The sequence below is a fragment of the Podarcis muralis genome, chromosome 12, assembly GCF_964188315.1.
Source record: "Podarcis muralis chromosome 12, rPodMur119.hap1.1, whole genome shotgun sequence".
Taxonomy (NCBI): Eukaryota; Metazoa; Chordata; class Lepidosauria; order Squamata; family Lacertidae; genus Podarcis; species Podarcis muralis.
In genome coordinates this window covers 33316588-33328712 of record NC_135666.1, presented here as the reverse complement: position 1 = coordinate 33328712, position 12125 = coordinate 33316588, and the positions used below count along the sequence as shown (strand labels likewise).

Here is a 12125-nt window from a genome sequence, read left to right as displayed (position 1 = left end):
AGCTGAAAAGGTGCATGCTTTTTCATGAAGTTGCAAAAAGCAAGAATAAGCATCTTGAGAAGCATAGTTAACCAATTCTGCAGAAACTTGCAACCCGGATGAACTATCCTACCAAACTGTAAAATCAATTAGAAGTTATATACTGAAAATTGTCCTTTCGATCCCTTTATCCCTTGAGTCATTGAGAAAATGTACCCCAGCAAACGTACACCAAAGCAACAAGATGTATTTTTCACAGGTGAAACTCTACATCTCTGTACTGAACATACTATGGAGATATTATAGTAGGTTTCTTGACTTCATGGCATGGGAAAGAGCTGTACTATATCAGAAAAAGTCGATGTCTTCTAGCCCATAATCCTTTCTCTGCAATTGGCGAGATCCAGCTGCATGAGGGGAAGTTTTAATTATTTTAATTAGCACCAGACATTAATAGAGTACTGTGTTCTCTGCTCTCCCCTCCTCACTCCCAAACTCTTGGGAAGGGACATACATGGCTCAGTGGTAAAGCATTTATTTTGCATGCAGGTGGTTCCAGGTTCAGCCTCCAGAATCTCCGGGTAGGGCTTGTCTGAAATTCTGGAGAGCAGCTGCCAGTCAGTGTAGACGCTACTGAGGTAGAGGGACCTAATGGTCTGACTCAGTACAAGGCAACTTCCTATGCTCTTTGGATACTAAAGACTCCAGTAAGTCTCTAGGAATTGTAGGGAGTTAAGAATTTGGATGGATGTTCTGAGAAAGCTAGCCAATATTGGGATAGATCAGATTCTTCTTCTTCTCCTCACTCTAGCTCATATGCATGGAGGGCCCTCCATGCTCACCAGCCATTTGTATCCCACCTGCAGCATCCCTAGACGTCTATGGTGCCAGACTCTCATGCAGGGCAGTAACATCAAAGTGGGGCCTGGGCACATAAATCCAATGTGTGGCATGTCTAGGCTTGGACTGCACTGCACTGTTGATTATGGGATTTTTGTCAGGAAATTAACCTACACAATGCATGCATACCACATTTGAACATCAACAGATCTACATCAGTGGCAGTGAACCTCTGGGGCCGTTAGCCCTATGCACAGTGCTTTGCAAACCCCAATGAACAGCTGATCAATGGTGCTTGCAAAAATGCAGACTGAAATGGGTCACCTGGTGTTGTTGCGAGGTCAGGTGATTGACAGGTGGACAGATGTCAATTTTGGCTCATGGCGGGGGTGGTGGGCAATAAAGATTTGATCCACCTGTCAGATCCACACACCCCCTACAAAATCAGCACTCCCCACTTTTATCTGCATAAAGTCCAGCGACATAAGAAGTGAGGTAGGCATATTAGGTGCAGGGGGGTGTCAGGTGTGTTCTCATTGCCCTCCCTGTTTATGGGCCAGATCAAGGCCAGATATTGCCCAGTCTGTTGCTGTTTTGGCTACTCTTTTGACTTTATATTTTTAAGCTGTTTCAAGTTACGGAGTTCTTCAGTACATCAGTTAAGTATTTCTATTGCATTTCCCCTAAGTACTCAAACTCTTTCCCATAAATTACCTAAGCAACCCTTAGGGCAGTGTGATTATCCATGTATTATGGATTGGACTGAGGGCATGAGCCAGTGGCTTGTGTAAGGCCACCCACTGAGTTACGCGCCAATAGCTGAGCTAGGGACGTCTTTTAGGTCATAATTGCTCTTTAACTGCTCCGAAGGCAAACCATAATTGCTCTAAACTGCCTCACTTTGCCAACTTACCATTTTTCTACTGCCCAGTCACCAGATATTAAATTCAACATGCAAACACAAAAGAGATCCATCTCGCCTGGAGATACGAGCTGATTACTTTCCCCACAGCCTGACAAGAAAGTGATGAATCTCCTGCAGTTGGCAGCTCTTCCAGCTCTTGACAGACCAATGAGGCTCTGAGAAAAATGCACCTCCAGATCCCGAACGTTTGAGGAAGTAAAAAATGTCAGCTGTCAGTGCGACACAACTGGGATAGAAGATCTGTCAGGCAGGGCTCCAAGAGGATAGGTCTTTATAGATCAATAGCGATATTTTACCTGGGGGGCAAAAAGGAAGCCAATATAGACTTCAAAGGCATTATGCTGTCTATGGCCAATACCACTAATTAATCAAGGAGTCCTTTTTAACAGGAGGAGTAGCTGTAGACTGGGACAGGAGCAGCCGATAGACAAGATGTCACACTTATTCTATCAGGAGATCATAAAGGAACAGATAAGTTTGGCAAAGCCTTCATTAGAGAGATGCTGACAGTCTTCTGATCAAAGACAGAAAAGAAATGCAATTTAGAATCCAGAATCCAGATGGTCACTCAGAAATACTTCCAGATTGCAGAATACCTTAACAAAAGGTGAGGCAATTTACCAAGATGATCTCATGGTTATCTGGACTACATAAAGTATCCATTACACACACACACACACACACACACACACACACACACACACTGCAGAGACTGCATCTTCTGGATATGACGTATTAGTAACTGTCGCCCATGTTTTGATGACCTCACAGATCAAATGATCTAAAAATCTCCTGATGAGCCTCAAAGAGAATTGTAGCAGCAAATATCCATAAAGTATGCAGAGCATATGGAAAACATTGAACAAAGAGAAAACTTTATTGGAGAGGAAATACTTGTGAGAAATAAGCTTGACTTGGATAATTTCACATGCTTGCAAGAAGAAGAAGAGTTTGGATTTGATATCCCACCTTTCACTCCCTTTAAGGAGTCTCAAAGTGGCTAACGTTCTCCTTTCCCTTCCTTCCCTTCCTCTGTGAGGTGAGTGGGGCTGATAGACTTCAGAGAAGTGTGACTAGCCCAAGGTCACCCAGCAGCTGCATGTGGAGGAGTGGAGACGCGAACCCGGTTCCCCAGATTACGAGACTACCGCTCTTAACCACTACACCACTTTGAAATTGCAGATCCAATTGCAGGTGAGAAGTGGTGGTGAGCTCAGCACGGTGCAGACACATTGGTTCTGCCAGTGCATTTGCACCAAGCCAACCTCACTTTGCTTCCTCCCAGTAAACCACAGCAATGTCTGTGATAAAAGGTGAGGTTAGCACTTCTGCTCCTCCTCACTGACCACTACTGGCTCAGGTTTAAACTGCCACTTCTGTTCTGAAAAATTCCATTTATTATGAGTCCAACCAAAATGTCAGAAAGCAGTGAGTCCACCAGAGCTGTTCTTCAGGTTGGACATAAAGCAAAGCAGGGGAAGTGGGGCTGAGGGGAAAAAAAGCTGGTTTGATGTTGAAGCCATAATGTCTGCATTGGTCAAAAATTCTCTCTGTGTCTATCTCTCTCTGCGTGTATGAGTGTGGCATAGAAGCACTTCAGAATTTACAACCACACCATTGCAGAAATCCAAAGCAGAACAATGGGAAATCTGTATTGTCTCGATTCTACTTCAAAAATGGGACCGGCAGCATGCCTAGTGTGTTGCCATTGCTGTTTATTGGACAGAAAGCGCTCACTTCCACTAGGCTCTTCTGTTCCCCATTACGTAGTACAGAGGAAGAAGGCTGCACATGGAGAAACAAAAGAAGCATATTTTGGGTAAGTCATAATTATATACAATATCTTTCTGATACAGCTGAGCGTGCCTTTATGAATTGCTTAATACAAGGCAGCCTTACTTTATAATTGCTTTATAAAAGCAAAATAGATTTCATCATGTCTACTTTTTTTTTAGGTGGGTTAAATTGGATAGGTATAAAAGAGGAGAGCTGATCGTCTGGCTGTGGCGAGACACAGGACCGCCAAGTCCTGATCAAGGTTTTCCACACAAAAGCAACTGCTAATACACCGCCGTTCCAACCTGCAACATTCTTGCTATTACAGAAAAGGGAGTGGCCAGTTATAATAACACAGGCAGGTACGGATTGAGCTCTCCTCACTCGCAGCTGCCAAGAGACTTATGGGTTCTGCTTTTCAACACCTCCTGCTTGCCTCCGTCTCTTCCACAGAAGCTGTCACCTGGGTGGTGCGCGATCTCCCATCGTTGACATGAGTGGCATCGTTCTCATTAACTTAAATGGTGAAGGTAAAAGCCTTGGGGATGCCACATCCAGCCAGAATTCAGTATTTGGCATTCAACCTAAATTTAGCTACATCAGTCTGAATTGGATTAAATTGTACATCAAACAACTGAGGTTGCACAAATGTGTTGGGTATAGGTGGTTTTTCTTTTTTCCAATTCTGTGGGTTCCGGTTAAGCGTTGAACAGAGCAAGCATGTGCTATAATGTTGCTCCATAGAAGAAGCTATACAGGAACTCATATGAAGTGCCCTGTGATGTGTTAGATCTAGCTCACGGTGGTTCTTCAAATACTTGTCGGACTACAGTTCCCATCATCCCTGACCATTGATCATGTTGGCTGGGACTGATAGAAGTTGTAGTCCAACAACACCTGGAGGTGTTGCTCTGACCACGTGTCCTTTGCCTCTGTTTGCACGAGTTCAGTATGTGCATGCAAAATACGCACTACTTGAAATGGCAGGTCGGTGCACCTACTTGGAAATAGATGTACTTGCCGGGAGTTCTAAAGTGATTTCTTACAAATGCAGAATGGGCCTTATGTGGCCAGTACCAGTTCCATACGTTGAAGTGGTCAGGTGGACATAAGGCAACGTGATCTTGTAGATAAACTTGCAGATAAATAAAGTTGTTAAGGGCTTTATATAGTAATGCCTTGAATTTATCCCAGTAGCAAATTTGCAAGCAGTGCAACATCCGAGCACAAGTGTTATATGTTGACAAGGTTTCGCTCCTGTCAGCAATCACGCTGCAGCATTCTGCACTAACTGCAGCACCTAGGCCAGGGTTTCCCAAACTTGGGTCTCTAGCTGTTTTTGGACTACAACTCCTATCATCCCTAGCTAGCAGGACCAGTGGCCAGGGATGATGGGAATTGTAGTCCAAAAAAACTGCTGGAGACCCAAGTTGGGGAAACCCTGACCTAGATCAAGTGCAGAGAGTGCCTTGCAGGAATCCAGCTGTGAAGCGTGTTTCTGCCAAACAAGCTACAATCTGGGTACCACAAACATTGGTTGTTGGAACAAAGCCAGCTAAGAGTGCTGGTTTATTTATTTGTTTATTTTTTGCATTTCTGCCCCAGCTTTTTTTCCCTCCAAAGGAACTCAAGGTGGCATACATGGTTCTCCCCCTCCTCATTCAATCCCCACAACAACCCTGTGAGGTAGGTTAGGTTGAGAGAGTGATTGGCACAAGGTCACCCAGAGCTTCATGGCCAAGTGGGGATTAGAACCCAGATCTCCCAGGTCCTCCTCATCCAACATTCTAACCACTACATCTCACTGGGTGTCAGACATAACACTAAATCAGCTATACTGTATGCTTGTTCCCCCCCAATGGAGGAAGGAGCAAAGTGGAGGCATGCCAGACTAATTTGCTTAAACTATGGTTAGTGGCTTGGCACTGCATGTGGTCATTGCAGGACCAGTTGCCCCGTATCTCAGAGAGAGGAATCTCAAATGAATGCTTAATATTTGGAAGTAAGACATCAGCAGAACGCTACAGGTCAAAGAGAGATTTCCTTCCCCCTCTTTGCAGAACAGCTTATTATTACTCATTATGTAAAATATACTTTCACAGCCTTCAAATAGCAGTAGACGATTCATGAAGTGAAAGCTCCAAGTTATGTGCCACTTATGCTAGAATATTCCCACTGGGCTTAATGAGGCTAACTTGGGCCATGTGAGCTGCCGAAGCTGTCTAAAGAAACTTCCTTTGGGGCAAAGAATGCACATTATCTTTGTCAGCAGTGTCAGAGAAGTACAGCAGAGAATTTCTAGCACATTGAGAAGAGACGATTCCCCTAACACAAACGTTGCTTTAGGAAAGCTTTGCCTTGATCAAAGCTACATTATTAAAATCCTTCTCTAGGCCATCATTAAATTATTCACGGGACACATATAGTGGGCTGCCTTTTTCTCCCCCTTCCAGAAAAGTATGCTTGCCCTGAACCTTTTCCGCAGTGTGCAGAACAATTTTGCATCTTTCACATAAATGACAAAATCCATCTCCCACCCACCCACCCAATACAGTAGTAGAAAGTCTTTGGAAGACAAATCCTTGCTGGCAACAGTGATTCAGGCTGCATTCACCTGAAACCTTGAATCCAAACATGTTCAAAGCACACCATTCCCCCTCAGAGAATTCTGGGCACTGTAGTTTAGCCCTCCCATAGTTACAATTCCCACCAGCAACCCTTAACCACAGTGCCCAGATTTCTCTTCGAATGTGCTTTAAAGGTACTGTGAGTATGCAGCAGGTGAGAGGGGGAGTCAGGTATGCAGAGTGTCAGAAACGGCAAACCAGCTTATCCCCTCTGCAGTGTCTGGTTGCTACTGAACAGCTCTTAGATTCCTCCCTCCCTCTCCCCATCCTCAAAAACCTGGCCTAGGAATCCTGCAATTAGTGACTTTTCCCCCTTAAGCTCCTCCTTTGCTCCAGCCTTCCACTGGTTAAAAAAAAAGGAATCCTTTGCTGCTTCCAGGGGATCCCACCCTCTCCTTGTCTGTGTTTTCATCCTGAAGCTCTCCCCAAGCTTACACTTCCACGAGTGCCAAGCCTCTGGGACTATATAAAGGGAGTCTCTGGGAGGAATTTCACAGTTGCAGAAAAGGCGGCGGAGGAAGCAGCAGCAGCAGCAGGAGCTGGGATTCAACAGGCGCGCGCACAGCTTGAGCCAGCCATGCTCCTCTCCGCTCTTCAGCTCTCTGGCATTCTGCTCGCCTGCCTGCTCCTGAAGGGCTGCTGGGCTTTCAAGAACGATGCCACCGAGATCCTTTATTCCCACGTGGTGAAACCCATTCCGGCCAGCTCCAGCAACAACAGCACCTTGAACCAAGCGAGAAATGGAGGCAGACACCCGGGATTCGACCGGACCAGTAAGTATCTGTTTGGAGTTGTACAGATGCGCTCTCTTCGTTATTCCCTCCTCAAGTACAGTCCCTGCCCTTTATTTTATTTTACATACGATGTTTCAAAAGTCGAATTCTGGTTGCCGTTAAGGATGCCTTTAGAAGTTCTTGTGCAGAACTCCGTCTCAAGGGGTGGGGGGGGCGGTCTCCAAGCACGCTTTTTAAAAATAAAAATAAAAATAAAAATAAAAATGAATGACTTCCCGTGCCAAAAACGTGACAGGCTTATTATCAGTAATTCCAAATTAGATCCAGGCTTTTTGCATTTGGGAGTTCTCTCATGGATCCTGCGCTCATGAGATCTGAACAGGGAGCAAAAGACAGAATATTAAATGGAGAGAAAAAGAAGTGCTTCGGTTATTTATTTATTTTCTCCTTCCAAATCGGGGGCTACTTGAGATTACCTTTCATTTCTCATAAAGCGTTTTTGTAAGGGACAAAGTACTGTAGTTCAGGAGAGGCAATGCTTTCTCTCCTCTAGTCTCTCTCTCTCTCTCTCTCTCTCTCTCTCTCTCTCTCTCTCTCTCTCTCTCTCTTTCAGCGGGCTTTTCAGCTAGCTCACTCGTCTGTGCCCCTTCACAAAGCTAACATTTACTTTCAGCAGCCAAGCTTTGATTTGGTTCCAGCATTTTTGTTTTTTACTTCCTGAATTAGCACTTACCTGCTTAACTCCTCTAGTCAGTGTCAACAAACAGGTTCACAACCTACCCGGGATCTCTGCTCCAACTTGCCTTTGAAAATGCCCTGCTCCCCTGATTGGGCTTTTGGCTGGGGAAAAAAAAAAAAAGAGGGGCACAGTTGGGAAATTTTGTTTTTTTCTGGGGGGTGGGGTGGGTGGTCGAGTTGACTTGAGCCATAAACCAGAACATCCTTGCCTCCCAAAAGAGTAAAAAAAAAAAGTTGATGACCACGTTTTTTAAAACAAGGAAAAAAGGCTTGCCTGCATTTCTGCTAAGCGTAGCTTAAATACACAGGAAATATCTTGTCAATGCAAGATTACATGAACAGCCCGGTATGCATTCATTGTCAGCGAACTGTCACTATGGGGGTGGGAGGGGAGCTAAAGTTGTACGCATGCAACCACTGAAGAAGACAGACAATGCAAAGTGGTAACCACTTCCTTTCACTCACATTCCTGAGCCAGGTGCAGGATGCAAACCTGGATCAAAATTATTTGGGTGAGGAACAGTGTGCAGAAATCTATTCCTCTTAAAATAGTGAGTGGGGAATAGTCGGTGAAGCTGCAGTCTCTTCAAGTAATAAATAGTCGCACACAAAAAACCTGGGTGGGGACTTCCTGCAGAATGTCACCATAGAGAGGGAATTGGTTGATGGACATGGCATGTTGGCACATTAGCAAATTCAGCTTTGCCTTACTAGAATTTGGAGAAGATCTCTTGTGCGAACCCTACTGGTGCCATCTTGCACAAAAGAACGTCCTTGCAGAGTGTGCCTTAAGGAATACCTGCTGGTTCCTGAAAAACGGAGTTGGTTGCAAAATCCAGTGTGCATGGAGTGTTAGATTACACCTAACACCCTCCCCCCCAAAAAGGTTTGGTAAATTTGAGTTGGCCTGTTGTGCCTATATAAGACAAACCTTTCCCATAAGCTCTTCCAGACAAATATCCCTCCATATTGAGGAGACTGCAAAAAAGTCAATATGTCTTCTTCTTCTTCTTCTTCTTCTTCTTCTTCTTCTTCTTCTTCTTCTTCTTCTTCTTCTTCTTCTTCTTCTTCTAAAATGGTCATTCAAATCTACTTGAAATCAAAGCAGCAAACATAAGTTGAAATATCATGGGCATGACTCTTTGCTCATTAACTATAATTCTGCTTATTTGCATTGCTCTTGAATAACATTGCACAGTTTCCACTTTCTTTAAGAAAGAGAAAGCAGAAGAGTGAAAGGTGTGTGTTGAAATTCATGGTGTGTGTTCATTTCAAAGGGTAATTATTAAAATAAGGAATTGTGCTTAGTTCATTGAGGGTATATCTCTGCAGATGTAAGCAGGCACAAACATGTCTGTATTTGCGGCTGGTTCAGTGCCTTGGTACAATGTCAGTTGCCTTTTTCAAAAAATAAAATAATATTGCCTCAGGTTTAGCAGTATTACCTGTTTTAAGTAAGCATACTGACAAGCAATGTTGCAATACTGTAATACTGTCGCCTGAAGAAAACTATGTATTTTGACAAAGAAAAATGTATAGAATACAGTTTTCTAAGAATCTTCCTCAGAGCTAGAGTTTTCCTTGAAGATGGTATGCATACATTGAGCTTTTTTGTATTGCTGTTTTTTAAATCCAGCATGTTAATTTCCTAAACTCCCAAAACAACACGCATAAATCTTCACACTAGCTAAACAAATACTTAACATCTTGGCTCAAATCCATCTTAGATCAAGATCCAGGACAATGATTTCATGCAAGTCAGGTAGATGGATGGAAGCTTTTAACACAGTATTACTTCTGATACCATCAGAAGCTGAGGCAGCTAATATACAAACAGGCCACAATTAGCAACCTACTTACTCTGGGGCAATCCCACTAGCTTTTAGACCTGCACTCTTACATTACAGCTTTAGTCATTCAGTTTTGGCCCAGAACAGGGATGGGGAGCCTGGGCCCTCCAGGCACTGTTGGACTTCAACTCTTGTCATCCTTGACTCTTGGCCAGGCTAGCTGAGGCTGATGGGAGCTGTAGTCCACCAACATCTGGAAGGTCACAGGTTCTCCACCCCTGGGCCAGAGGGAGAAGTAGAAGCCAATAATCAGTACCTGGCCTCCATTGAGTTAGATCAGTGTTTCCCAAACTTGGGTCTCCAGCAGTTTTTGGACTACAACTCCCATCATCCCTAGCTAGCAAGACCAGTGGTCATAGATGATTGGAACTGTAGTCTAAAAACAGCTGGAGACCCAAGTTTGGGAAACACTGGGCTAGGTGAAGTACACATCTATAGTGGGAAAATATTATACCAAATAATCATCCACAACATCCATGAAATGTCAACTGACTGCCAGGGGTTGACCTTTTCTGTGCCCCAGTTCAGACATTTGCCCAGTCTCCATGTGACTGAGGAGAAGCATGCCCCACTCATTCCACCACCATTCAGATGGTGGAACAAGAGCTGAATGCACAATACCAGCATCCAAGGAAGCCCTGCTGACACAATTTCTCACCCTCAAAAGAGATTTGGTGCCAGTGTTATTGTGGCCGGCGTATATGTGCAGTACAATGTGTGCTGCAGGGAATCAAGGGAAATTACAGTGGCTGCTTGGGTGATGGGGAGTATTTTGTGATCACAGAAGTAGCTGCTGCAATACTCTGTGAATCCCTGCATGAGCAGATCCACAAACAGTTACTCGTATGGAGAAGCTGGTTGCAGCAGCAAGGGGGAGGAGCAATAATGTAAAAGATGAATGTTGACATGGACTTCCTGGCTTGCATATTACATCATCTACACATAGTGCAGCAGGAAGGAGCCCCATCCCTCTGCCACATGAAGGACATATGAACATGGGTACCAAGGCTTTGTGAGCTACTCTGATGCAAGAAATAAATGTAGGCCATTGGAATTTGAGCGTTGACCTTCATGTTCTGTGCCTTTGACAGGTCGTGTTCAAGTTGGATGCCGGGAACTGAGATCCACCAAATACATTTCTGATGGCCAATGTACCAGCATAAACCCTCTGAAAGAGCTGGTGTGTGCTGGGGAGTGTCTCCCTTTGCCGGTGTTGCCTAATTGGATCGGAGGAGGCTATGGTTCCAAGTACTGGAGCAGAAGGAGCTCACAGGAGTGGCGATGTGTCAACGACAAGACCCGCACCCAAAGGATTCAGCTTCAGTGTCAAGATGGAAGTACAAGAACCTACAAAGTAACTGTCGTTACGGCTTGCAAGTGCAAGAGGTACACCAGGCAACACAACGAATCCAGCCATAACTTTGAAGGAGCATCTCAAACAAAGCCCGCGCAGCATCATAAAGAGAGGAAAAGGAACAGCAAAACCATGAAGCATCCCCCAAGTTAGAACTCAGCCATGCATCTTAAAATCTGAACTTATCAATGAATTGCCTGCTTTACAGATATCACTGCCTAACGAAAACTCTATCATGTCATTGTTTGCTTCACAGCTGGGTGTACATATACTTGTGGCTTTGACCAAACTCAAAAGGGCATTCTGTGCATAAAGACCTTTTTCTTGGGGGGGGGTGGGGGGTTTGAGCATCTATATTTTCAAGATGGGCTCCAGACCTACAGCTCAATGAACTTCTTTTTACTGGAAACAAAGAGCTGTTGACATGGACATGCGATGTTTTATATTGTAGAGAGCTGCTGTTGTGTTTTTATGGGCACATGTTCTCAATCAAGTATTTAATCCATGTCTCACACCTCTCATTTAAAAGGAAAGGAATGATTTGGATTTCACACCGGGAGTGGGGGGGAAGCATTGTTCGTGCTGATCATTTTCTTCCAAACCTTTGTATCCACAGATTTGTAAACAAAAGCAAAATACGCATGACAGCAGCTTCAAAAGTAAATTTGAACAAAAGCTATTTATTAATGTAATTATTTAATGAGCTTTGATGTGTTTTATATTTTTTAAGATGCCTGTTTTATGTCTTATCACTCCCCTCCCCACATGCATCAAAGTGTTTTCCTATGATTTTTGGTCAGAGTAGAATATACATTTTGTAGATAATGTAAAATAGATATTTTAACCTTTGTAGTTTCTCATTTTGGTTTTCAACTCAAGGAAGCTGAAACGTGGGAAATGTTGTGTAAATACACTGTAAAATGCATTTGTATTTTTTTATGTGTGCGGTAAAAAAAAGTAGATCTTACTTCATATCAGTTTCATCCATTTTTAATAAAAACATATCAACAACATTGTTATTGTCCTTTGTTTAATAGCACATAAAAGAAAGGTGCATCAGTGACATAGAGTAAGGGCTGTTTCTGAGTGGCAGATCACATCAGGGTACTCTGGCTTGGCACCCCATAGCTGCTGGGGTGGTGGACCTGTTCAGCCACCTTCCAACATTGCTGCAGCTTACCTAGATCGGGCTGAAGCAGGGCACAGCGGCAGTGAGTTCAGGGTTGGTGAACATCAGTGGAAACACTAGATGGGCTCTGCTGGTGCACCTACACAGCCTCGATCTTGCCACTGCCCTTTCCC

At 44.0% G+C, this 12125-nt stretch overlaps 1 protein-coding gene across 1 annotated transcript; it reads left to right on the top strand.

The window, feature by feature from the left end:
• The first annotated feature begins 6404 nt into the window (after positions 1–6404).
• SOSTDC1 (sclerostin domain containing 1) lies at positions 6405–11836 on the top strand. Its single transcript, XM_028750922.2, has 2 exons — positions 6405–6920; positions 10561–11836. Exons 1-2 carry the CDS (start codon positions 6725–6727, stop codon positions 10974–10976), a joined length of 612 nt encoding a protein of 203 aa, XP_028606755.2. The 5' UTR covers positions 6405–6724; the 3' UTR covers positions 10977–11836.
• Positions 11837–12125: the final 289 nt, after the last annotated feature.